Source organism: Trachinotus anak, unplaced genomic scaffold (assembly GCF_046630095.1).
Source record: "Trachinotus anak isolate AG129_WGS33_773 ecotype Australia unplaced genomic scaffold, CSIRO_AGI_Tana_v1 ptg000023l, whole genome shotgun sequence".
In the NCBI taxonomy this organism is placed as follows: Eukaryota; Metazoa; Chordata; class Actinopteri; order Carangiformes; family Carangidae; genus Trachinotus; species Trachinotus anak.
This window is the reverse complement of record NW_027273874.1, coordinates 976,864-1,003,190: the sequence shown is the minus strand read 5'-3', so window position 1 is coordinate 1,003,190 and position 26,327 is coordinate 976,864. Positions and strand designations below refer to the sequence as shown.

General features: G+C 43.4%; 2 protein-coding genes and 1 long non-coding RNA gene across 6 annotated transcripts; 1 reads left to right on the top strand and 2 right to left on the bottom strand.

The window, feature by feature from the left end:
* Positions 1-14: 14 nt before the first annotated feature.
* neurl4 (neuralized E3 ubiquitin protein ligase 4) lies at positions 15-19,432 on the bottom strand. 3 transcript variants are annotated; one of them, XR_011684827.1, is made up of 30 exons: positions 19,071-19,427; positions 13,761-14,277; positions 13,605-13,670; positions 13,023-13,522; positions 12,049-12,160; positions 11,841-11,929; positions 11,654-11,726; positions 11,051-11,324; positions 10,475-10,656; positions 10,233-10,318; positions 9,987-10,149; positions 9,674-9,884; positions 9,002-9,078; positions 8,807-8,885; positions 8,145-8,314; positions 7,895-8,023; positions 7,477-7,622; positions 7,107-7,325; positions 6,020-6,118; positions 5,763-5,915; positions 5,490-5,657; positions 5,216-5,374; positions 4,849-5,028; positions 4,237-4,330; positions 4,035-4,142; positions 3,806-3,950; positions 3,464-3,576; positions 3,145-3,304; positions 820-2,982; positions 15-712 (listed from the first exon to the last, which is right to left on the bottom strand). XR_011684827.1 is itself a non-coding variant. In XM_071460035.1 (29 exons), the coding sequence occupies exons 1-29, from the start codon at positions 19,233-19,235 to the stop codon at positions 2,778-2,780; spliced, it is 4,839 nt and encodes a 1,612-aa protein (XP_071316136.1). In that variant the 5' UTR covers positions 19,236-19,432; the 3' UTR covers positions 15-2,777. The 3 variants fall into 3 exon arrangements, 2 of the variants coding, with proteins under 2 accessions (XP_071316136.1, XP_071316135.1); XM_071460035.1 differs by having other exon boundaries at positions 15-2,982; positions 7,477-7,619; positions 19,071-19,432; XM_071460034.1 differs by having other exon boundaries at positions 15-2,982.
* On the top strand, positions 3,203-7,988 carry LOC139607301 (uncharacterized). Its single transcript, XR_011684829.1, has 3 exons — positions 3,203-3,341; positions 5,803-5,935; positions 7,849-7,988. It is a non-coding gene; the product is annotated as an uncharacterized lncRNA (long non-coding RNA).
* A 1,097-nt stretch (positions 19,433-20,529) lies between the features above and the next one.
* shbg (sex hormone-binding globulin) lies at positions 20,530-25,262 on the bottom strand. 2 transcript variants are annotated; one of them, XM_071460054.1, is made up of 8 exons: positions 25,001-25,262; positions 24,206-24,303; positions 23,567-23,756; positions 23,176-23,337; positions 22,125-22,281; positions 21,721-21,857; positions 21,323-21,524; positions 20,530-21,046 (listed from the first exon to the last, which is right to left on the bottom strand). In XM_071460054.1, exons 1-8 carry the CDS (start codon positions 25,100-25,102, stop codon positions 20,913-20,915), a joined length of 1,182 nt encoding a protein of 393 aa, XP_071316155.1. In that variant the 5' UTR covers positions 25,103-25,262; the 3' UTR covers positions 20,530-20,912. The 2 variants fall into 2 exon arrangements, with proteins under 2 accessions (XP_071316155.1, XP_071316156.1); XM_071460055.1 differs by having other exon boundaries at positions 25,006-25,255.
* Between the last annotated feature and the right edge of the window lie 1,065 nt (positions 25,263-26,327).

The following is a 26,327-nucleotide window of genomic DNA, read 5'->3' as shown; positions in this document are numbered from 1 at the left end:
AAAACAACTTTAAACCATCTTTCTGTGCATACTGTCTGTCAGTTTATTTTTATTTTTTTATAAATCAGGAAGATATGATTTGTTATGTAACAGCCTGTACAACGCAACTTACAGAAAACAAACAAACAAAAAAAAATACAAATCAAATTGTACAAAGCAGCACTGGGCCGTGAATAACCCATATAATATTTTTCACATTTTTGATTGGAAGTTTTTCCTTTGCCAAACCCCCATATTTCTTCCATCAGTCAAATCACAGCTGCTCTAAGAAGGTGACTGAGCTTCTTTAATTATTATTTTTGAGTTTGACTCATCAAATGTGTCTTGAAAGGAAAAATAAATGTTGGGGTTTCTTGTTCTCTAGCAGGTTTATCAAATTGGCAACAGGACTGTGAAAGTGGTGAGAAAGAAAGAAACGCTTTGGAAAGCTGTTCACATACAATCAGTCATTGGGTGGATGTTTTTGGATCAAATAAAACCCTTGTACAAACATTTTGACAAATGTAAATCCATGAAGTTAGCAGACGTTATAGAGCCGCAGAGCCCTAATTTATAACATTCACATGTAAACACCAGCACAGGCCTTGGTGTGAGGACGACTCGGCGTCCCGCGGATCTCGTCGCTCCTCAGCGGTTGGCTCTGGAGGTCCTGCCCGGTAAACAGTCCGACGTGACGGATGGATGGATCCGAGGAGAGGAGGTGCGAGTGGATCTGATGTAAACGATGGAGGGAAGGGACAGAGCGGGAGTGATGTGGAAAACCCCACTTAAACACACTGGCTTCAATCCATTTAACCACCTTTAAAAGAAATAACTCACATTTTGGGAATCGCGGTTACTCGCTTTTGAAGATGCTACTCTTAGTGTATGCTAACGGATACATGCTAACATGAAGCTACAGTCAGGAGACTTGGCCTTTTCTCTGTTTAAAGGTAACAAAGCCTCCTACCAGCACATCTTAAGCTCACCGATGAAAACACATCTTTTTTTTTTTCAATCTGCACAAAACTCAAGTGTAAAATCCGCCGTTGTGCAGGAGGTTATGTGGCGAACAATTTGTTAGCCGGGACTGTCAACAGTTTCCAGGCAACTAAGGGATACTCCACCGGTTGCCTGGCAACTGGTCCAAGAAATGACTGGTAACGTTCGGGCTGCTGTGAGGACCGGGTTCAAGCCCGATCAGGACTTTTCCCGAGTCGTTCCCATAGAGAAATGAGGGGAGTGCGGCCCTGCCCTTTATAGGGTGGAGGGCAGTTTACCACATTCGCCAAATCAATCACTCAAAGTAATTTCTCATGTAGAAGCAAAAAAAAAAAAAAAAAAAACAAAACAAAAAAAAAAAACTTTGAAAACACTTCCATCAGTGCATAAAAACATTTGTTATCTGTTTTCAGCTTCAAATAGTGTTTTCAAACGGTTTCAATCGGTTTTACAGGAGAAAAGACTTCAAGGATGAAAACTCTAACATATCAAGAGTGGTTGGTTTGTCAAATGGTTTGTTAACTTTCCCACGGCCACTGAAAAGGGAGCACACAGTCACTTCCCAAGCTTTTCTTTGGGACCCGTCCAGAAGAGCTGGCTGCTGGCTGTAGCTTCATATTTACTGTACAGACATGAGAGTGGTGTAATCTTCTTATCCAACTCTTGGGTAGAAAGCGGATAACCTTATTTCCCAAAACGTACAATAGTTCCTTTAAATCTTTGCGCTTGTGCCAGCAGCAGTAGGTGTATCATAACCCACCAAATATAGAAGTAAATATATATATATTTTTTTAAATATTTCACAATGTATCCTTTCACTTGTAGCACAAGTACTTCGCCATTCAGTATCTCAGGCTACTTTTAGCTTCCCAAAAGGTGGAGGTTTTTTCTGAAGTCAAATTTCTCTGTCAAACTTTCCAGTTTTCTCCACAGTTTTAAGTCTGTGATTGTTTTTCCATTTGACGAGAGTAAGAGGTGATGCTGGGCCGTAAAAGAAATGCAAACAGGACTGAGAAAAGTATCCAGACTGCTAATGTGGCGACACGAAGAGGACAGCAACATACAGTGGTACATGTGTAAACATTTTTTCTTCCTCCAGTTTTAAACCCCCCCCCTCCCACTCAAAAGAAGTCACAGTCACAAGACACTCTTGGGTTTCTGTTTTTCGTATTTTTGTGAAAACATTGTCACTCTTAGTTTTTTTTTCCTCTTTTTTTTTTGACCCACGTTTCAGTCTCTTTAGGTGTCAGTCCATTCACGTGCATGTTGGCAGGGGACAGCTCCTCCTAAAGTAAAACACTGACCGGAGCAAAGGGGCTAAGTGTTAAGATAAGTGCCAAAAGGTAAAAGAAAAAAAAAAAAAAACAGCTGTGAAAATAAGATGTTGGGAAGAATGAGAGCAAAAAAATGTGGCTAAAAAACACAACTAACTGCAGTGAATGAACAAACATGTCGTGTCGATGAGAAGTTAGTTTAAAAAAATCGCCCACGAGTGTCCGAAACATAAAGTGCAGGCAGTGTCTGTTCTTCTTTGAAACCGCCGTCGCCCCCGGCCGTTAAAAGACTCCAAGAGCAAACAACCAAAAAAAAAAAAAACCAAAAAAACAACAAAAACAAAACAAAAAAATCAATAATGCTGAATTGTCAACAATCCAGAGTAGGAACAGCTGGATTCCAGAGGAGTCTCTCGCTCAAGGCAGGGGTTGGATTTGGTTGTCAGTTTATTAAAAGTACGAGGAGTGCCGCACAGACCCTCTCCCCCCACTTCCACCCGAATGCCTCCCTTGTTGCTCCATTCACTCGATCCGGACGAGCAGGCCGTAGAGGAGCGTGCCGCCCTGCTCCTTAGTGATCCACTCGATCTCTGAGTTGCTGAAGCGGGGGTCCAGGGGCTCGCTTTGGCCGAGAGTCTGGGGTCCCACCTTGTAGGAGCCTGGACGCACACACACCTGGAATCCCACCTGGGCCTGGTGGCAGCGGTGAGAGCGGGGGTCCCGAAATCTGCATGAGGACAAGGAGAGTTACTTTAAGTCTTCTCTCTATCTTCTCATTCAGTGTTAGCTCCCTACTATAGACTAAAAGGCAAAATAAATAAATAAATAAATAAATAAAATAAAGTTTTTTTTCTGTGTGCAAAATGCAGATAAAAACAGGTGGACTTACTGCACTTTGGGAGCAAAGATCTCCAAGCCGGAGTAGCGCATGGTGGGGGAGAGCCGCACTCTGGGAACCTCCCTGCCAGGGGCGCAGTTCTCCTCTGGCTCGCTGTAGCCGTTAGGCCCCTCCGCCTTCACCGGAGACACTGAGAAGATGGACGACGTCCCTGCAACAAGATTACACATGATGCTCTTGTCCAACAGGTGAGTGCAAACAACAGCAAAATGTACTAAGAGTCAACAGATCAAATATTCCTGTTTCTGGAAAAACTACTTGAAAATGCTCAATAATGGGAAAAAAACATGAATTTCAGTCGTCTTCCTACCAGGTAGCAGCTGGCTGTGGTCCAGCGTGCGTCGCAGGGCTCCTACACTTGTGCCGTGGTATGCAATGTGCCACTTCTTCAGTGCATTAGAAACCTCACAGTGGGGTTTGATCCTGCACATAGAGGGCACATCTGGTTATAGACACATCCACCAGCAAGCAGAGCCAATAAGCAAGGTAACAAGTCTACTGAGAGGGATTGTTTTGTACTTACATTAGTCAAAGAATAAATAAATTGGCTTTGCACATTAGCAAGTAAACACTCACACAATCAACAAAGATTTATTTTAAGCTTTAAAGACCTCACTGTTTTATTATAACTGTTGAGAGACCGTGCTCTCACCTGAGGGCGAAACGGCACCATCCGAAGGGCAGGGCGTAGTCACGGGGCGGCTCGCCTCTCTTGTAATACGCCTCGTCACCTCGTAGCTTGTGGCACGACTCACAGTAGCACAGGTTGTACTTTGCATCTTCATTGAAGTAACCATCTTAATGAAAGAGCGGTGACCAACGTTAGGATTTTAGTTTCGACAGAAGGAGGTCATGGCAGAAAGGCTGGGGGTCAAACTCACCTGGTAACGTGAGCAGGTCCTTGAAGCGTGAGCACAGTGCCTGGTACTCGCAGGTCTTGTTGGGGTTGACCTCTGGAGGGGGCGTCCAGCACACACTCTCTTTGATTCCTGCATAAACAATCACACTCACAGAGTCAGACACAACAGTTAAAAGTCAACACTTTAAAGATTAAAAAAACAAACAAACATTGCTTCTTCTTACCGTCAACCATGTCAGCCTTCTCCATGTCGCCCTGACAATGGGTCTCACCACTTTCTCCACCCACAGCTGGCACATTATTTGTCACTATAGTGACCTGTCGTGATGACAAAACATTCCTTGGGTTTTAGGCGATAGTGATGTAACGGGTTATCTAACTGGTCTTCAACTGAGGTCAGACCAACTACAATTTGGACAAATCTGAATGTGAGCTAGACTGAGATTTGAGACTATGGAGGATAAAGCCTAGCCATTTTTAAAATGCTGTTTATATTACACAACGTGCATCCACGTAAAGATCGGCTTCCAAAAAGAAACCCCAAAACCACAGGAAAAATTGCCAAATCACTTCTCCGTTGTCCTAATTTCATTCAGCAAGTAACGACCCTGACTCACAGCCAACATCTGTACTGTGTTTTAATGCAGCTGTGTTCACGGGTTAGTTGTTCTCATTTACATGTTTCCCTCTCACGCTAAAACACCATGCCAGCTAGAAAAAGCTGCATCTCAGGGTGAGAAGTACGCTGCTAAGTGTGAGCAAAGGGCAAGAATGAAGAGAAAAAGATGCTTTTTTTAAATGTAAAAATATGGGAAATATTCCCTGTGTGTGCAGACCTGTTCACACTGGCCGTAGAGGTCGATGAAGGGGTAACAGGGTGATGGGATGTCCTGTGCCGCCACACCTTGGTCCATGCCGTTGACATAAAGGTGGAGACAACTGTTGGCGTCCACCAGCAGACCCAACACCGTCCCCTCTGGACAAGTGTCTAGATTAGGACCATAGTTTTCACATATCTGAGCAGGAGAGAAAAGATGGAGGCAGAAGAATTTAAGAATGAGAGGACAGAAAAGTTGTGTTCGAACAGGAAGGAAAAAGGAAAGTGAGCCAGGAGACACTTTGTTTCCTAATGTAAATTAAAAAAAATTCAATAGACATTTTCAACACAACACAGATTTTGTGTGTGTAGGTGTGTGTGCGTACCTTTAGTGAGTTGTGGAAGACGGAGTCTCTCTGCAGCAGCCAGGCCGAGCGTTTCAGACAGCACGCTGTGGAGGGGAAGTTGAGCCGATCGGGAGAGTGACCTATGACCCCTAACGACAGCGACGACGTCCATGACGGGTTCAGGCGGTCGATCTGAAACTGCCAACCAAAAACAGCCGTAAATGTCACCTTATGTCTTATTTGGCAGAATTTCATGTTCACATAAAAGCGGCAAATCAACTTCTACGAAGAAGACACCAAACTGTCGCAGTACCTGGAACAACTGCTGGCGAGGCAGCGGCTGGGCGGTGACCAGCAGGCCCTGGTTGTAGCTTGACACTCTGGCTGCTGTCAGGTTCTGGTTGGACAGCTGGATGTTTTTACCGTGGTTTTCCAGGAACGCCATGATGGTAGGCACCAGTGCACAGGGCTCAGCCTCGACCTGAAGGCAGCAAGAGGTGACATGAAGACTCTGAGGAAATTCGGGGATGTGGCGAATAAGTGACCTGTAACTTTAGGACTGACCGACTCTCGTTCTGGCTCCTACCTCTCTGACAGGGGTGCTGTCCTCTTCTCCTTCACTGCAGCTGTCTGAGGAGAGCGACGGCGCCTTGACACTCTCCATGTCCTCCATCAACGAGGAGCTGACAATCGACACTGCTGTTATCCGCCCGTACAGGTCCAGCACTGCAAACACGTTCTGCAGGAAGCAAGAGAAAGGTGCTGAATGGCAGTGTGGAGCCAAGTAGCTGTTGTAGATGTGTGTGTGTGTGTGTGTGTGTGTGTGTGTGTGTGTGTGTGTACCTTGGCCACTGCAGTTGCAGCAGGTCCCATGTCTTCTCCGTCGATGAAGATGTGCATGGTGTCATCACTGCACCTCTTCACACCCACACGGTTCCCAACCTGGAAACACATTCAATCTTAACGTCTACTGTTTCAGGGAGTCCAGAGACAAAATCCTCATGTACACAGTTTAATTTGTCCAGAAAATAAAATTTTAGAAAAGTGTAGTTTTCTTTTGTGTTCTACAGGAGCACAACACCTGTTGTATTGATATAAAGTGCTGGTGATGGACAGACTGATGTTTCTAAATGTGTTTTCTCTTTAAAAATACGTTGTAAATGTACTTCAAAAGAAACTGTAGATATAAATATTAATTCCAGATCAGAATCCTAAAGCAACACAGTGATGTTCATCTAATTAAAAATACTTTTTCTTGTCTATCTCATAAAATTAATTTTAATTAAACTGTTAATCACAGAATATTAGTCTATAAACAACAAATTAACATGGTATCTCTTTATATCATCTACTGAAGACTGATGGGTCGATTCAGCTCCTTAATATTCAGCACAGCTACTGATGTTAAGGTCTGAGTGTCTGTGGCTTTTATTTTCTTAAATTCAATATTAAATAACCACATTTCTCCCTGTTAAATGTTCAATTGTTAACATATTATTTTGCCTGAACTGTGAGGTACCCAGCTGTTTTTAAAAAGATATTTTACAGTGATTTGACAGTAAAAATAAATACATAAAAATCAAATACCAAAGTGGTAACAGCTAAAAATAAAAGATATGAAATTAAGAAGACAGAAAAAATAAAATATGGTTGAGGAATAACAGACATCACATAAAAAGGAGTGAAACAGCTCTGATAACTTTATCGTCCTAAGTCAGGGCTTTGAAACGGCCAGAGGGGGGCTCTGTCAGTGGCTGAGAGGCAGAGGAGGACGTCACAGAGGGTTTAAAGGCGATGACCTGCAGCCAGATCAAACTGTGCTCTAAGCCATTCATGGCTTTTTTCATGGATTGTAAACCTAACAAGAATCCAGGAGGAGCCTTATCTCTGGGCTCAGGTCACAGTGGAGAGAGCAGAGGGTGCAGCTCACCGTCAGCCGGTCCAGTGAACAGCCGTAGTTCTGGCGCTGCAGCACGCCGTTGCGACGGACCTCAGAGCCGCAGAGCAGCCAGGTGACCTTGGTGCGAAGATGCGGGAGGGAGGGGGAGAGGCCTGACAGCGGGCAGGACGGCAGCTCCGGAGGTGCCAGCGTGGTCAGGCCGATATGCAGTGAACCGCACCACTGCTCGTCCACTTCATCAATCCTCACCTGCAGAGAGAGGGAAACAGAGAGGAGGAGATCAGGAGGGGCAAGAAGACAAGTACTGGCTGGTATTTTTATTGAAGTTAATTTATTTCTAATCAGAAAACATATTTTTAAAAAAAAACCACACAAGGTAGTTATCAGGTTGATTTTTTACCTCAAACAACTCGTCTGCTTTGAGTTCCTTGGCACTGAACACGATGCCGTGAGCGTAACCTCCGACCCTGACGGCCTGGCAGCCTTCACCCAGCAGCACCACGTTCTTACCGTGTTTACTGTGGAGCCGATGAGCGACGCCCGCTACTACACACACACATAAAAGAAGAAAGATGGACATGATTGATGTGATTGATATGTGTGTCTTAATCATTTTCAATATCAGAATCCCATAACACTGTATGTAAAAATTTAAACACAACTCTTACGTTGGTTGTAACTATACAAAATAGTTATGTTACCAAACTTTTTACTTTTAATACTTAAAGACCTAGAAATAATTATTTATTTCTATTTTTCCATGTTTTTTCAGGCTTTTCCAGGGCTTTCCAGGCCTGTGTAAGGACCCTGTGGAGTACCTGGTGAGTGAATGGGGAAGCTCTTCTCAGTGATGTTGCTGGTACAGAGGCTGTTGTCCAGTGGGCCTGAGGAGCTGGTGATGGACACCTGAACACACTGACCATACAGGTCGATCACTGCATACACCTCTGAGAGAGAGAGGAGGGGGGGGGTTGGGGGTGAATGAAGTATTAGTAGTAGATCAAATAAAAGTTATCACACACTCCCAGCTCTCGCCAGTGGTATTTCAGCCCCTAGACTCTTCCTCACCTGGTGGCAGACCGGAGCAGGCCACACCCTGGTCCACGCCATTGATGTAATAGTGGAGGTCGCCGCTGGCTGAGCGCATCATGCCGATCCGTGAGGCCGTGGTGAGGGAGTCCAGGTCGCAGCCGTAGTTGTTGCGCATCGTGTTGCCGTCCTGCATGATGGCTGTTCCACTGCGAACAAGGGAGGAAGCAAAAGAAGATTCTGAACTGAGGAGCTGAACTCCGTGTGTGTCTGGATGAGGTTTCAGAAAAGCAAACTCTGATCCAGATGTAAACAGATGTGTCGCCTCATGGCCAAAATTCAAATTCAATGTTATTATTATTATGTCATTGTTATGACTGTGAAATTGACAGACAGGTCTTTCAATGCCAGGAAACACACTAGACAACATGCTCAAAATATGAAAGTCTATGTTCTACAACCTAATTATATTTTAGGTTTTATAATACATTTATTTTTCTGCGGGTCAAGATATCTTCAAATAATTACAGAAAAATAACCTAAATAAAGAAAGTTGATGTCTGTAATTCCTCGTTTTAAGTTGAAAACGTAAATGAACCAATTACAGGCATCAATACTGAGGACATCAAAACAACGGCTCGGTGTGTGTTTTAAATGACATAAACATGGTAATACACCATATTCACACAGCGCATCACTACCTGAGCATCCAAGTGTCATAGTCGATGTCAGTCATAGTGTTTGGAAACTCGAGCTCCTCTGGCCTGATGGCTGTCACTCCTGGACACACAGAGGGGAGGAGTGATTACACACGAGATACAGATATTTGCAACATCTAAAAATGCTCTTATTGAAATATATGTTAGGCAACATACAACAGAACAGAAACACCTCACCTGCTTCTATTGAACCCGACCAGCGGTCCACCATCTTCTGAATAACAATCTCAAACAGCTCTCCATCCCGAAGGCACCTGCAACATGCAGGTGTCCAGTTAAAGTCCTGAGGTGGCTGCAGCCTCATGGGAAAAATATTACGATGTATTCACAAAACACTGAATCCCTTTTGATCTTTATTCAAATCATGTCAAACTAATAATTTCTATTTTGTGACCTTTAACCACATTAATAACAACACTGACAGAAACATACCCTGTGTGTATCATAATTACTGATTCTAGTGTCAAAAAAATGTCTCAAGACACAAGATGTGTGACTCGAAACCTTTGCAAATATTTTGCACTCTGCTGGGTTGTTGTCAGTCTGTGCCACAAATGAGATTTCATTAGCACAGTGTCACGGTTTAAACTGCAGCACAGATGGTAGAGGTGATGTGGAGGCCTGTCGTCAATCTGAGGAGCTCTTTACAAAACCGGAAAACCGCACCAGCTGCTAAAAAGCAGGGCCTCTGGATTTACACTACAGATGTGTGACAATATAAACGTGGTGTGAAATGTGTTGCCTCTAATGTGCAGGAGCATTAGCAACACAAACCAGTGCAGGTGTGACTCAACAGCAGAGTCTTTGAGGAGTTAATCAGTTATTATGTTTTATCATTTGTTTCCTCACCTGTTGGAAATGACAATCGCGTCGTTGAACTCGCTGCGGCAGTTCTGACGCAGGGCGGTGCGCCCCCCATTGGTGATGACGGCGTTGGTGCCGTGTAGCTGGTGGAAACGCAGGTCGCTGGTCGTGGTGGCCCCGGCTACTGAGCAGGGGCTCCCGGGGGACATGGCGGTGGGGCCCTCTGAGCTGTCCTCTGGGAGAGGGGGGAGGTCCACTGAGAAAGGGGGAGGTGAAAGAGAGGAGGAATAGTTACACGCTTGACTTCGAACCTGGGTTACTTCAGCCTCCTGACCGTTTCTCGGCCTCCCTCTCTCACCCATGTCGTCCATGATGGTGGCCTGAGCAGCCTGCCCGTAGAGGTCAACCACGGCATAGACGTTGGGAGGGACGTTCCAGGCCGCTGGGCCCTGAGCCACGCCGTTCACAAAGAAGTGGAGGCTGCCGTCTTCTTTCCTCACCACACCGACAGTGTCGCCTGCCTGCAGGAGGGAAAAGAGCCGTAGTGACAGAATCAATAAAGGCTCAGAGTGACTGACGATAACAAAAAAGAAGTATGACTCACCTTGAGCCGGTCCAGGTTGTGTCCATACTCGTCCAGTATTGTTGTTCCGTTGTGCATCACACCGTTCCCCGTCATCATCCATGTCCCTGAAAAACACCACAAACTGTTTTTATTTTTGTTGTGACGTCTCTGTTTGAAAAGTGTCTCACACACTCTGGTGACTCACAGAGAAATGTAGGAGTTTATTATGAGTTCATCAGGTACCTCAGTGCTCAAAAGATTCTTGTTTTGTTTTTTTTTACCTGAGCGCAAGTTCGTCATGGTGGAGGGCAGCTGCAGGTATGCAGGGTTGTGCGTTGTGACACCGATTTCGATGGAGCCTGCCCACTTGTCCACCATCTTGTCGATGCGGACCTGGAAAACTTCATTGGAGCGCAGAGGCCGGCTGCTCAGGACCACGCCGTGGTTGAAGTCATCAGTCGCACTGTGATAAAAGTGTTGTTACCTTGTTAGTTCTATGCTTAACATACTGCAAATGTTTGTGGCTTTTTTCTCACCTACATTTACTGGAGACTAATACAGAAACCAGAACTAGACCAGTCCCAGAAACCAGACAGTAACACACTAGAGGCTGGCTCAGTACTTCCATAGTCCTGAATATGAAAAACTGTACTGTGCTGCATTTTTTAAATACATCTTTGATCAAATAATTCACATCATATCCAGTTTTATTGTGGCAAAATTACTGTTGATGTAGTTTTGTTTAAACATTTAACATTTAGGTTTGGCTGCTGTTGTTGAATGAATGAGAGTTTTGAAGAAAAGGCCATTTATCTTTCTGAAAGTGAGCTGAAACTATCAGGAGGAGGAGGACTCACTGAGGCCGCAGCGCTGTCCTGCCGTCACTGATGATAGCCGCCTTCTGGCCACAGTTGGGGTGGAAGAGCAGGCGGTCGGGCCCCTCTGGGTCTGGAGTGAGGGAGAGAGACGGCCGGGGCCGACCAACATCGGGTGATAAAGCCCTCATGATGGCGTTGTTGCGTCTGAGACGGTCACTGTGGTTGTGGTTGTGGACTATGGTGACTTTTACGGCCATGCCATAGAGGTCGACCACGCCGTAGACCACGCCGGGGGTCTGCGCTGCTGCAACGCCTGGAAAAACATCAAGTGAAAGAGAGGTACATTCTCAATTACAGTATTTCTTCTGTCCAACTTGTGTTTTGTTTAATACTAACTATAAGTAGGAAGGTCGTACGTCTATTTTACAATAAGCACATAATCATACAAAGCATCATGGGATCACAGGGTAACAAAAAATAAACTACAAATAACAAATAGATCTGTTCATGTTCTACTTGGTCACATCTTTCTGTTCTGAGCTGATAGTTGGTGCCTTTTTATAGCCATCACAATAATATCATCCCCCCACCCCTCCAGCACTGAGCTTTCTCTCCCTCATGAAGCCTCTTGATGTGTCTCACCTTGGTCGATGCCATTGATGTAGAAATGAAGCGCGCCGCTGGCTTTGCGCATCAACCCTATGTGATCTCCCTCCTGAAACACGACGGGAGGAGATGATGGACATATTAAAAACACACATACTTGCATCGTAGGTGGCACAATGCAGTGTGTGTGTGTGTGTGTGTGTGTGTGTCTCTGGTAACCAACCTGGAGTTCATCAAGGCTGAATTCACAGTATTCCCTGCGGGTTCCTTTCCCGTTGGTTAGTATCCCACAGCCACTCATCATGATTGTACCTGGAGAAACGAGTCAGAGTGTCATTAATGACCTGATGAGCTTCATCAAGCCTCTTATGTTTTGTTAAATACAGTTGTGTGTGTGTGTGTGTGTGTGTGTGTGTGTGTGTGTGTGTTACCTGAGCGCAGATTCGTCATAGTTGCAGGATAGTCCAGGTTGTTGGGGTTGTGTGTGGTTACACCGATCTCTATTGAGCCTGACCACTTGTCCACCAACTTATCAATACGGATCTGCAAAAAACAAAACAAAAAACAAACAGCAAACAAATTAAATCTCCTCCGGTGTAGTTTTTAATTACTCATTTTGAGTTTCCTTTATGTGCAGCCTCAAACGACTCATCACATATTAACAACCCCTTGAACAGTCGTGTTTATCTCGGATGCTCTGCTGTTGGTTACAGCTGGGTCATATATCAATAAAACAATAATATCCTGGTGTGAGACAAGATTTTTTTTTTTTTTTTTTTCACTTAACTGTGGTGAAATAAATGTTTATTTTCCTGGTCCTAAAGGCTGAATCACAGTCTCGACAACTTTCTCTTACTCATGCATCATCTCATCTTGACCTGCAGGGCCATCATTTAGCTCATTTCTCTCACATATGCAGTGTCAGAAACTGCGGTTCTTTCTGATTAGAGCTGAAACAATAAGTCAGTTAATGAGGCAGCAGAAGTGACACATTTTGAAAACTGATGAGTCATTTACATCAGGTTTAAAACAAAATCAAACCTTTGCTGGTTACAGCATCTTGGATATGGAAACATACTCATTTTTAATGTTTCAAATAATTGTAGAGTCAATATCTTTTGGTTTTGGTCTGTTGGTTGGATAAAAATTAAAATCACAATGAAATTGAAATTATATATAGAATCAATAGTTGCATCTTTATTTCACTTTAAGTCACTGAATTCTCAGTATCAAGGTGTTTAGTTAGAAATAATATGTTTACTTAGTAAAAATCAGCCTTCCTTCCTGACTTAGTCAAACAGCTGCACTGATAACTGTAAACAAGTCAGTCATAACTCATTATCTGTCACTTCATTATTCATGAATGAGCAAACACCGCAGCATTGACTTGTGTGATTGTAATCACCTCAAACATCTCGTTGTGTCGCAGCGGCCGGTTGGTCATCACCACGCCGTTGTTGAACTCGTCCAGGGGCCTCCTACGCTCCGCCGTCTTGTTGTTGTTGCTCAGTTTGATCAGCGTGCCACATTTCTCGTGGAAGAGCAGCGCGTCATTGGTGGTCATCCCACCTGTCAGAGCTCCTGGCCCCACCCCTCCGTTACTAGCAGGGCCGTTATTAGTGTTTCCACCTTCTCCTCCACCACCACCACTGGCTCCTCCTCCTCCTCCTCCTCCTGTTGTCCCTGTCCCACTGTCGCTGTTCGCTGCACCTCCTCCGCTGCTGCTCCCTCTGTCATTCCTGGAGGAGGAGTCAGTGCCTGCATTTCCTCCTCCTTCTCCTCCACCGCTGCCTCCCCCTGCTCCTCCTCCACCTCCACCGTCCTCCCCTCCGCCCTCATCCTCAGAGCGATAAAAAGATACTATTGCGTTGTTGAACACGTCGAAGAGCTGGTGCTCTGTGAGAACTGAGGAGAGAAAGGAAGATGAGGAGGGTTGTCAGCGCTGGTCATGTTGTAAAACCATCTGATCCGAGGAGGATTTTCTCACCTGTGTCGGGCTCCAGGTTGTTGGGGAACTTGTCTGGTCTGTTGTGACTGCAGCTCAGCTCAGGCACTGACAGGGAAGGAGTGAAAGGGACATGACTGATGAACACAGCCCAACCTACAGAGTGCCAAAGAAAAAAACACAACACTCGCTCCCTACCTTCATCTCCATTCATCATTCCATTCATTGCTGCCACATTCATCAGTGCCGTGATCCCTGCATCCTCCCGATTCCCGCATACCACCACCTCTTCCTCCTCCTCTTCCTCCTCCTCATCCTCCTCCTCGTCCCGCTCTATTGTCTCTCTCTCCCTCTCTGCAGAGGGCGGCGGCGGCTCGCAGCTCACCACCGTCACTTGAGTGCACTTGCCGTACAGGTCCACAACTGCCCAGAGCTTGGGCGGCAAGCCGCTGGCGGCCGCACCGCAGTCCTGCCCGTTAACCCAGAGGTGGAGCTCCCCACGGGAGCTGCGCTGAATGCCCACGCGGTCGCCCTCGGCGAGCTGGTCCAGGTCCCGGCCGTACTCCTCCAGGACTGAGCGGCCGTCACGCAGCACCGAGCAGCCCGACACGATCCAGGAGCCGCCCTTAAGGCCTGTGGCGCTGCTGGGGAAGTCCAGCGCGGCGGGGTCCAGTGCCGTCACGCCAATCTCTATGGAACCGCTCCAAGAGTTCACCTGAAGGGAAACAGAGGAATTAATGTTTACATCATCAACCATTTGGCCATACTTTTGAGAAACACCAACCATTTAGTTGTAATATCTCAAAAATACAGACTCATCATGGCCCTCACAAGTTGCCAGAGCCTGATGTTAACACCAGCTGCAGAGGGAGACAGCAGTAACAGCACATTTGTGAGCAGCTGTTACTCTGATCACTGGAAGCATCTGAGCCGTGATGTGGGAGTTACTGCTGAAAGAGTCAGGTACTGTGCTAAAAACTGCAGGTAGATATCTATGGAGGATGAAGTGTGCCTTGTTGTGGGATCCATCCAGTTATTTATAGTCTTTCCGTCAGTGAAGAACGTAGCTTTGAAAATAAAGCAGGACAGTGAGGACACACTGTAACACATTGAAGAGAGCTCACATGTCAACTGTAGAAGAAACGAATGAAGTTTTAACAGTTTGCAAGAAACGTCATGTAAAAGAAATTTAACCCAGGGTGGAAAAAAATGTACGTCTCATTACCAGTAAACCTTAAAGATGACACCAATGGTGCTGCACAACTGTGCACACTAAAGTAGTATCATCATCCCAAAATCTGATGTTGAAAGCATATTGATGAGGAAAGGTGGCTGTGTTCACATGCCGTCCTATATTTAGAGCTGGTGCAGAATACAAGATCAAGGAACAAAAAGGAGAGTATTACTTCCTGCTGACATCACAGTCAGTCATCTGAACAAACAAAAAAAAAAACAAAAAAAAAAAAACAAGAATATATGTATATGACTTGTAATATGATCCTCTGGGTCATATAGCAAGTCTATATTTATTTGTTTGATCAGTTGACCATGACGTCAGAAGAATGTCATCGGTTTTGTGGCGTCATAGACCTTGTCCTTTGTCAAGTTGGCCGTTTGCCTGGTGAGGGCGCACTGGGTCACAACGCTTTTTGATGCATGAAAGTTTTATAAGATTTAACTCATTGTGCACATAAAAGGTAAGAGCTCATTAAATATAAGCTTACTGCTCATTTAGTCTGAGGCTTAATAAGCCAAATGTTTTATTTCATTTGAAAAAAATTCTCATTTCTGAAAGCACCTCCAATACAAAATGCAATTTTAGCAATGTACCAAACATGTTGGTAATACACTTGTCTAAATTTGATACCTAGAAAACCTGGGGATCTTTGCATCACTCTAAGTCACTCATCACTCTAAGTATCTAAGTTGAGGGAACTTTAAGTCCACAGCTTCATGACTCCTTTCTCCAATTTTGTGGTTTTTTTTCACTGCATAGTGACAGAAACAATATCAGAGATATGAGCTCATGTGGTCCAGCTGTGATGCACACAGAGCAATATTTCAAAACAATATTTAAGCAAACAAGCCTCTCTTCCGTGATCTTGCAGATTCAAGACATGAAAACACCAAAGATCTTGCTTTTTTTTTGTCTTCCTATCACTCAAATGTTTCACTGCGAAACTCCTCGTGTCTTTGCATGACATTGGACTCCTATCACATAACAAGCAGCCTAAGATATCCATTTCTCCCCAGAAACACAAACCTCAACAAAAGCTCACAATAATGTGATACTTTATTGATCTCCAGGGGTATTTGTTTTGCCTCCACGATGTGGATGACAGACTGCAGTGTCAGCTATAACAGAGTCAGTGCAGCTGCAGTGGATTCACAATCTTGCTCAGAGACACCTCACTCCAACAGATGCTTGCCGCCACGGGGACGTGAACCCACGTCATCTCACTGAGGAGGAGTGATCTCCTGGCTCGCTGCCCACCACCTCCTGGCCGGTGGAGAAAAACATCCAACAAAAAGCAGTGCAGTTTGTGCCTCAAGCAAGAGAAAATTTAGTCAAACGTAATCTAAACTGTAAGATCAATATTCAGCTACTCTTCTTTTCCCAGCTTCTCCACAGGACTCTAGTTTAAGCTGGCAGAAATCCACCCTGATGAAGTGACCTTGGGTATAACATTGAAGCCCTGCCACCACCTGGGATGTTTTTCTGCAGCTCACGTCTGCGCCAAAGAGAAAACAAAACTAAATTTCCTTTGAGATCAATATTATTTTGAAAGTCTTGTCCTGTCTGCCTCCTTCATCTGTTCCCCTGAGCTCCGTGGCAGGTGCTATGTAAGGCAGTGTGCTACGACAGCGTGGGTATCTAGGTTAACAGATTTAGTAGTAACTCAGCCTGACCGGGTCGCCCTGTGGAGGAGACAGACATCTCCTTCTCTCGCTCACTCACTTATGTAACGGCAGCCTGTGGGTGTCTGCCTCTCAGTCTCGCTCTGTTCAGAAGCCCAATAACTACAGGATACAACCACACATGCCAAGTAGGACCAAAGAACAGCTTTTAAAAAGAATGAAAGATGAACTGCATGTGATTTAAATTCAAAAGCAGTGCCCGAGAAGCATTGCTGAGACTAAACAGAGCAGAGACAGCTTTGAGACCGACCATCCACACACAAAGTCTAACAACTGAACTCTGAAGCAAAAAATGAAGCAAAAATGTTAACAGTTCAAATATAGACAGGATTTGGACAAAGAAAGTGACACACTGAACTCATTTGGATTGACATGAATGAATACTTGATTTACTGATATCTTCATTCTATTGAGTATTTGACTGTTGTTTTCCTCTAATATATTCTGTAAAAATAAAAATGACCACTTCAGTTTTATTGTTGCCAACGAAAATAATAAATATAAAAAAAATAAAATATTATATTGAAGATGCATTTCAAGGCCACTGGGCACTATAAGGCTGTGACTAAGGGTCATTTTTGTTATTGATTAATCTGTTGATTACTTGTTTGGTATGTATTACTCATTGACTGATGTTTGGTCCCTAAAATATCAGAAAATTGTTTATCATAATTTCTAAAATCCCAAGACGACATCTTCACACAGCTTGTTTCAGCCAATTGGAGAGATCGATCAACTCCATGAACTCAATGTTTCAGCTCTGTCTGTGCTGATTTAGGGCTTCTCCTGTTTAAAGTCTAATTTTTTCTGACTAATGCATAAAATAAAGTTGGATCATTCCTGTTTGTAAACAACAGTAAAGTTACTTCTTCCAGTCTTAAATACAAAACCCAAACCCTAAACCACTGACAATAATAAACCTCTTAATTCCCTTTCTTGCACTCGTTTTCCCAACTCCCACCGTAGCTTAGTGGATGTGAGTGGACAGGATGGGCAGTCATATCAATCTGTGCACTCTGTGATGGAAAGTTATTGATTTTAAGACAGGCAATGCATGTCATGACAGAGCGTGAGGCTGTTTATGGGAGCCCTTATCAGACTGAGAACGCCATAAGGGATGGATAATCATTTATATACAGTGGGTGCTATTAACCTGGATGTTAGGCTTTACTGGCACTCATGCAGCTCCGCCTCTGCGTGGTACATTTTCAGAATAACCTGTCTATGGCCGTTGGTCTTGGCTGGACACACTGTCATTTTAGAGGGTGTGTGAGTGGCCCAGTTGGCATTGGCACACGCTCCAGAGCTGCCATGTTGTTGATAAACCCAATGGGTTGGCAGACTGCAGAGGCAGAGGCCATTACAACAGACAAGCTATCTTACACCGAAAACAACCAAACACTGTAAACACTGTGCACAGGCACTGACGAGATGTGGAGAGATAAGAGCACATACCACAAACAATCGTATATGTAAATGAACTCCACATGTTCTACCATATGATTAAACTAAGTTAAATATAGAAATGAGGGATATACAAAGATGTTTTACTGAGGAATGAGGGGGAGAGCTTTCCCAGAAACCGGCAGAAATGGATCACAGAGCAGTCTGTAATATCTGGATGACTCTGGACAGACAAATAATAAATGTATACCCCAACTGGTCATGTTATTTTTTCCTTTTTCTATTCTAACTATCTTCAAGTTCTTACAAATAAATAGTGGCAAAAGTAAAGTAAGACCACAAATGTCCCAGCAATGACGAGTGCATGTTTAGATACCTGTAATTAATGAGTTATACCTGTTAGTGGTCAAACTCTTCATGCATTACACTGCCTGATCAGAGCTGCTAATGTCTCAATGTGCTTTGTTCCAGGCTCAAGATATGCGTAAATAAGAAGGAGACAAGCTCAGTCCTTTATCATGCAATTGTGGATATTATAATTAGTGACTGTAAACAGAAAGCAGTGGCTAATTGTACGTATTTGTGCCCATTCAGGTTCACACACAGCCTTTGAGTCACCGTGACAGCACGGTCTGGTCTGAGCACTGCAGCACTGTTAGCCACCGGGACGGACAGACCGGCGGAGAGCCTGACAGGCACCGGCGACTGTCAGCCCCGCAGCTACGGCAGCCGGCGTTACTCAACTCCTGTGGCACAATAAACAACACCAAGTCAGTGTCAACACACAACTGAGCCCCCATAGCACCTTCCAGAAAGGCTAGCCCCGGCTAGCCTGGAAACCCACCGCCTGCTACTGCTAACGGCTCATTAGCATGGCTAACTGCCTGCACCGAGGCGCCCCGGCAGGCTGTCGTTAGCTCAGCCATCCGTTTAACATTTCCACACATAAGAAGGTGTTTACTAAGCCACTGCGTCCCCGCTAAATCTCCGACAGCGTGTCTAATTCACCTGAACGATCCCGACAACCTCGGTCGCTGTCAAGCCGTTTGAACCGCCCCGAGCAGCAGGAGCTCCTCACTGCGGACAGTGACAGACCACCGGCCCGTCCCACCGGCGCTGCTCCCGCATTACCGCTGCTCTCGCCCCGCTCAGGAGGAGCAGCGGCGACGGCCTGTTGTTGCTTACCTTCTTGTCAATGCGGACGGTGAAGACATCCCTGTCCCTCAGCGGCTCCTTGCTAAGCACCAGGCCGTGGTTGAACTCCTGGACTGGCTGGTTGCGCCGGGCGGTTCGGTTCGAGTTGGACAGGCCGATCAGCTTTCCGCTCCGCGGATGCAGCTCCGCCGCCATCTTCAGTGGGCGGCCAGTATTCACGACACTCGGGGTTTGCGACAGTACGTAATGGTATCCGGTAGATTTCAGAAATCAATACAATCGAGCCGCACCGCGCCCTGAGAGTAAAACATTAAATGACACGATATAAATTAATTGCAGATGTACACAGCGTTTGTGAACTATTGCAAATAGATTTATTTCCCTTTCGATGGCATTCGCATGACCAACATTTTTAGCCAATAAAATCGACTTATTTACCAAAAAAATGTGTTTCTCATTCTCCCCCTTCTTTTTTACTTGATTCATTTAGGATAATCGGCTAATGTATAGTGGCAAGAAGAAGTATGTGAACCCTTTTGAATAACCTGATCGTATTCTAAGTAAAGTACAGACAAACACAATGTGCTGACTAATATACAAACTTTGGCAGAAATAACCTCAGAGAAGCTGGAAGTTTCTCCCAAACATTTTAACCCTTGTTCAATTAGTCTTTATTTTCCATGCAACCATGCACCATGCTTTGCATTTTGCATATATATATATATACCTTGCATATTGCATATATTTTGCATATATATATATATATATATATATATAAATACTCTTCAGGTTCTTTGTTACATTACTGTTTTAAGACCAAAGGGTTTACTTTCCTTTTTATTGCCCCTGTACATTGATTTCATGGATAAACTTTTTTATTTATTTCTCAGTTTGTTTTGTTTAACATCTACGCATAATTCCAATGTATTATTCAAATAATTCCAGAAATGTTTATGCTTAAATTTTAGACAATACAGAGGTGAAAAATATAGGACATTTCACCCAAGCCTATTATAACTTTCATTATACCATAAAGCAACAGATAATATCCCAAAGAACCTGTCATCCACAGGAAAAAACCTGAAAACAGCCACTCAGAATCTTACAAATATGTAAAACTCTCAAATATAAAATAAATAAATAAAAACCTCATATATTTTTAATTTTTATATTATTCCTTGTTCCTTACTCCTAAGAATATAAAATGTTTTTTTTCATCTGACGAGCAGTATGTTTGATCTTACATCAATCTACTTCATTTCTGTTATTGGTCACATTGCATCACACACAGAGTGGATGGTGCATCTAACACCGTCTGTAAAATCCACTAGAGGGGGCAAAATCCATGTCTTAAATCCCCTGTTCTCTCCTCTACCCTGGCCTTTATTTCTCATCAGTGTTCAATCACAGTTTCTGAATCTCATCAAAGCACCATTAGCCTTTATTTGCTTAAATGCAGCCATAAAATTCATATTCACGCAGAGCCACATTAGAGAGAATTATATTTTATTCAGAATTATACTGCTGCACATACCAAGGTCAGAAAATGACTCACATTTCTCAGATTAATCTGTATATTCTGTTAAACTGGGGCTTGTGGAAGAGACATCAATTTAAAAATATTAATATTTAATAGTAAACTCTCCACATTTTAGAGGTTAATTGGTTCAAATACCACATTTAACTACAGGATGAGCAGCCTGATTAGAAACTGCAGGGGTAATGTTGTAATGTAATGTTGTTACGCCCCCTAACAACATGACATTTTGTGGACAATTTTGCAAACTTTTCATGCATTGTATTTTTAATGCCATTCAAACCCAAAGTCATCCACTGCAAACATCTACTCCACATATTGTACACGCATACTTTCTATGCAGGGCAGCTGTGGGAGGAGATTGACATGTGTTTGACAGCTAAATCCAGATCCAGATCCTTCCCTTGGACTTGGATTTTCTGCAGACAGCCTGTTAAGAACTGGGAGCCAACGTTGTCCTCACCGTCTCCTGAACAGTGAACAAGAGGAGGGAAAAAACCCAAGTGACTTTTGATGGCAGGCAACTGAACTCAGTGGATATATATCTCATTGCAGCTGGTTGTTTTCTTACACTTTCTGTATTTTGTTATTAATGTTGTTTTACTGTGGTTTGTCTATGAACTCTTCTGAACAATCATATTGGACCTTAAATTTGAAGATATACAGACTGTGGCTGTTAAAAAATTATTCAAGACTGTCCAGACAATTTGGAAGAATGCTGGACGTCATCGCTGTTTAACCTCACCTAGGAGACCTCCAATGGCTAGACGGCCCTCTCTCCATGTGGTCAGATAACCAGGATTGCTCAGTAGATTGACAGATGATGCAGTGGTATTGGGTTTATCTTCTTCGTAAAGCACTTCGAGTGAATCTGTCTGAAAGCCTATCACCAATCTATTGAAAGTGTTTTTCATACTGATCTTTTCTTCTCCGAGGAGTGTGACCTCCTGCAAAATCGAGAGAAAAAGAGAGAAGAAATAACTTTACATAACCGTGGATTGATTCACAGTGGTCTCCAATCCACATGAAGCAAATGTTCATGTAAGATGTGAAGCCAACCTTACAGCGCCATGAGCAGTTTTAAACAGAACCTAGGAACTGTCTGTGAATTCACTTTGGTTCACAGCTGATTTATATGCATACCTTTGTGTTATTATTGGCTACTAAAGCGAACATCAGCTCTTGCCCAGGAGCCCTGATGCTCAAAATGGTCCCATCCATCTGACTGAAATCTCCCCACAATTCAATCTTGACTTCACTGTTTGTCTCAATGGGGAAAACTGTGAAAGAACAAAAGATTAATTCACACAATTAACAGAATATGTGTTGGAGTGACCTGTTAAGCATCCAGTAAAAGGTATGTCCATTTATTGTCAACTAACATGTCAAATCTGATTAAGCCCAAGTAGAAATAAACATAAATATTATTGATACCTCGGATGCCTTGTCATACAAGAATGCCTTATCCAGGCCTGTTGAAAAGCTTGTTATTAGATGAAGTGTTAGCTCTTGCCCATCTCTTGTGCAGCTGAGCACAATGTTCCCACCTGAGGTGTTGAAAATGGCAAATCCAGTGCCAGGGAAGTAGCTGCCAGCCTGGATGTTTTGATAGCAGGGCCAGAGCTCCTCCGCCTCTGTCTCCCAGGGGACGCTGACGTTTAGCCAGCTGCCTTCCCGCACACAGCCGTCCATCTGCGGCTCAAACTACAGCAGAGAATGCAACAATGCATGTGGAAGAATGAACTGCGGTGAGACAAACAGTGAGAGGAAGAGCTGGAACCTGTAGAGGCTTCAGAAATGTTAAACATTCACGATTCTTCAGCACACTTATGCAAAGGAGAACAAACTGAATTTTCTCTTGTACCCAGGTGCAGGAAACATAATTATGTATATAAAAGTGCAACAGTAAAAATACAGTGTGTGTATGTAGGGTAATAAAAAGATGTAGTGACAATAAAAAACACAGGAATATACACTCTGTCACAGTGTAATTACAGGCTGTTTAAACAAAAAATCCACATCAAATAGTGAAGTCACATCTATCTGTTACCCAATAAAGCAATCTATAATTTATAGGCCCATTTTATGGAGGTATATTTGTCTTATTATCCAGATAATTGAACAAATACTGATATGAATCATATAGGAGAGGTATTTCCAGCTCAAAGCCGCACCTACAGTGTACAATACACTGTGATACATCCTCAACTTTAAAACATCTAAAGCTGTCACACCTCCAGCAGCACTTGCAGCATACAGAAGAACTTTATTAGACTGACGCAGTTCGGCTTGTGGCCTTCATCTGGGTCACCTGATGAGGGTCACTTGATGAAGGCCACCAGCCAAAGTGCATTAGCCTAATAAAGTTCTGTATACTGCAAGTGTTGCTTGAGTCTTTACCTCTTTAGACTTTTCCCTTTCTCCATGCACCTTGGAAGTAGGTGTATTTGTGCCAGAAACTTCTGGCAAAACATATTTTCATGTATCTATGGGGATACTTAGAGCAAAAGTTTGTACTGTGCATGAAATGCATTGAGGAAAAATGGATGCAGTGATTATAAAACAACTTCTGGAATGCACAAAAAAAAGCCACCTTACCTGAACAATCATCTTGTCCTTGTCGATCAGGATCCCGCCAAGAGCCAATCGGAGTTTACCTGATATGACCTCCTCTGACTGTTTGGACTGCATGCCCACCACCAGCCCACTGGAGCCGTCCACCTCGAGAATCACAAACTTCCCATGGTTGCTCACCTCCAGCTTGGCGGCAAAAGGAGGGAAAGAAATTCGGACCCAGAGTTCTTTTACAAGTCTAGTGTACTGTATATTTTCTGAGTGCATGGCAAGGAGCTGTTCCTCTTAACAAGACATATAATCTCTTAAATCTTCAAATAATTTAAGGATTAAAAAAGATACATATATATATATATTTCCAATGCAAAACGTTGCTGCTCCATTCACAATAAATTAAACTGTACTGGAAACTCACTGTGTGCCACTTCCCATCGTTGAGTTTGGGGCCGCCAAACACGCTGATGAGTATGTCTTCTTTGCTGATCTGCATCAGAGGGATGCCGTCTCTCAGGGACAAAACAAACCAGTCCTCTCCGTTTTTGGTGTCTCCGTAGAAAATGATACCTTCTGGGTCAAACGTCCGTACCTGAAAGGATGACTTGATGCTGCAGAAATAGAAAAGAGCAGATTAAAATATTAAATTCAATGTAAGAGAACTATTCTCCTCATTTCTGATAACTTTCTCTCAGGCTCCTTTTTAAATCTTAATGCTGACCAACAATATTTTACCCTATACACTTTACCCAGACTAGTGCCCCTGACAAGGGGGCAAATAGTGATAGTTATAGGAGCCTGCAGTTGAAGAAAGCCAATAATATAAAACTCACTGTAATATGTGTGTTGTTAAACATAAGAGAGCCAGGATCAACAATCTTCCAGTGGGCCCAGAGTTCCTCACCATACCCTGCACTTGCTTACACTTATTCTCCTGCGATGCTTGTACTGAAGGTCTTGTGCAAACTGAATTAGCTCACAGGCCTCCTGAACCACAGACTTCCACTGAACAGTGGATGTGAAGCCTTCATGCTGTGGCGTTTTGCTGCCACTGACATACCTGCTGATCTCACTGAGGTTGACTGTTGTGTGGATCAGTGGCCTCCACATGTCTCTGTCCTGGCCGAGGTAGACGGTGGCCCTGCCAGATACTTCCCTCTAGAAGACACAAGCTTTGTAACGGTACTTGTTTAACACTCAATCATAACTTTTGGCTCTTTATTCTGCACAGTTCACATTCATTAATCCCTGATTTATTAGTGGTTGATTCTCGATTGATTAGTGGTTAAAACCATATCAAACTCGAGTGATGAATTTTATTCCATTATTGATCCATTTTAAAAGCTTTAATTAGAACATAATATGGGAAGTGTGGTCATTCAAATTACATGTTAATGAAGTGCAAAATCAATTGTTATTCATTAACAAGAAGCCCATATGAAACCAATCATGAAACCTAATGGAAAAAAAATCATTCAATGAGGTAAAAAGAGCTTGTGGTGTCATGGCTGATTTGTCCTTCCACAAACTGAGCAAAGTCCTAAGTTTAAACAAATTATTAGCAGGGCATGCTGGGATACCCCACATCAACTGGCATCTGAACTTTACAGTGAGCAAAATCAACACTTTAAACATGTCATAGGAGCCCTTCACACATACAGAGAGTCTACATCATATTCATATTAGGATATCCACCATCTTTAAAATTTGTTCTTTTTAATAGGACTGGTGGATACACATGGTCTTTAGATGAGCAGATAGAGATAGATACAAGCATTTTACCACAACACACACATGCACACACACTAATGCCCTATTATTTCCATTACACTTTTTGCATTGCATTTGAACATACCATACCCCGTCCGTTTCCTTGCCCCTCGACTCCCCACCCCAGCAGAGCGAGGCTCAAAGTAAGGAGTATCCCATCTGCCATAGTTTTACAAAACACGGCCATCCTTCAGTGCATTCACCCACCCAGGCCTCCCAGTGTGCAGTGTCCTGAGACCTTGGGTGGTCCACAGACTCCAAACTACCTTGAGGTGTGGGTGGTGGTATGAGGAGCAGAGTGACTCTACAACAGTGTGTGTGGAGCAGGCTGGCACTCTCCTGGGGTCCAGAGGGCAAATATGCCATGGTCAGTGCAAGTTATCGATCCCCGGGAGGGAGTGCTTCGTGGCTGTGTGGTTGTGAATAATGGGAGGTTTTGCTGAAAGGTAAGTGGATAAGAAAAACACAGTGGGCAGCAGAACGAAGAATCAGAAAAAAGAAAAGGACAAAAGTGTCAGTTAAGGGCTTATATGATATCAAAAATTGTTCCAAATTCAGTAAAAAAAAAAAACCAAACAATAAAACAAACAAAACAAACAAACAAATAAAAACAATTCTCAGTTAAAGTGTGCAATTTCTATCTATCTGTCCATCTCCTTCCACTGTGGTGATTCATGCAGCATGAACATAATTGCAGGCTGGGTCAGTGACCTGAGCCAGACCGATGTGTGTTTACCCATTACACAGGAACCTTGATTCACCACTGCTGGGTATGACTCAGTGTGTGTATTTGTTGTAGAGTGAATGGGAGAGAGAGTTGAGAAGGAAACAGTGCTGCAAGTCACAGAAATGTTTTTTTCTCTTCTGCTGGCTGCATTCCTGTGATAGTCTCCTTCCAGGAAGTCTGCGATAACTGGGAAATACTAGGAAAAGTGCAACATGCACACAGAGAAAGCAACAATCAGTAAACAACAATCTGTTATTCTATTGTTGAATATTTGAGTTCAATCTGAAATATCAAATCATGGCATTTCAATGCCTATTAACTGTCACTGAGTATATGGATACAGTAGGGATTTTATTTTGACATGTCACAGTAGGAAAAGTAGAAATAATAAAATTAATGATGGCTGAATTCCATTTAGCTGCTTCAGTTTCAGTGTCCTACTGTTGTGCATGCTTGCCTATTATCATTGCTTACAAGGACACTTAATATAACTGAGCCATTTGTTAATATTAGTAATATCTGTGTTTTTTCTACAATCTGAGATCAGTTGAGGTAAACTAATCCTGTGCTTTGCTAAACTGAAGAACTGCAGTGATTATTTGAGCACTGTTTACTCACTTTAAAATACAACCACCCCCAACTCTATGATTGAATTTTTTTCCACTCTTGACCTTTCAAGGAAAAT

Excerpts from the sequence above, each read along its gene's own strand:
- neurl4 (XM_071460034.1), bottom strand. The coding sequence starts at position 19,235 with ATGGCGGCGGAGCTGCATCCGCGGAGCGGAAAGCTGATCGGCCTGTCC. Across the intron at positions 5,658-5,762 it reads ACAGCACCCCTGTCAGAGAG|GTCGAGGCTGAGCCCTGTGC; the intron begins GTAGGAGCCAGA and ends TGCTGCCTTCAG. Across the intron at positions 3,577-3,805 it reads TGGTGCCGTTTCGCCCTCAG|GATCAAACCCCACTGTGAGG; the intron begins GTGAGAGCACGG and ends CTCTATGTGCAG.
- shbg (XM_071460054.1), bottom strand. The coding sequence starts at position 25,102 with ATGGCCGTGTTTTGTAAAACTATGGCAGATGGGATACTCCTTACTTTG. Across the intron at positions 22,282-23,175 it reads AGGACAAGATGATTGTTCAG|TTTGAGCCGCAGATGGACGG; the intron begins GTAAGGTGGCTT and ends TCTCTGCTGTAG. Across the intron at positions 21,858-22,124 it reads TGCCATTTTCAACACCTCAG|TTTTCCCCATTGAGACAAAC; the intron begins GTGGGAACATTG and ends GTTCTTTCACAG.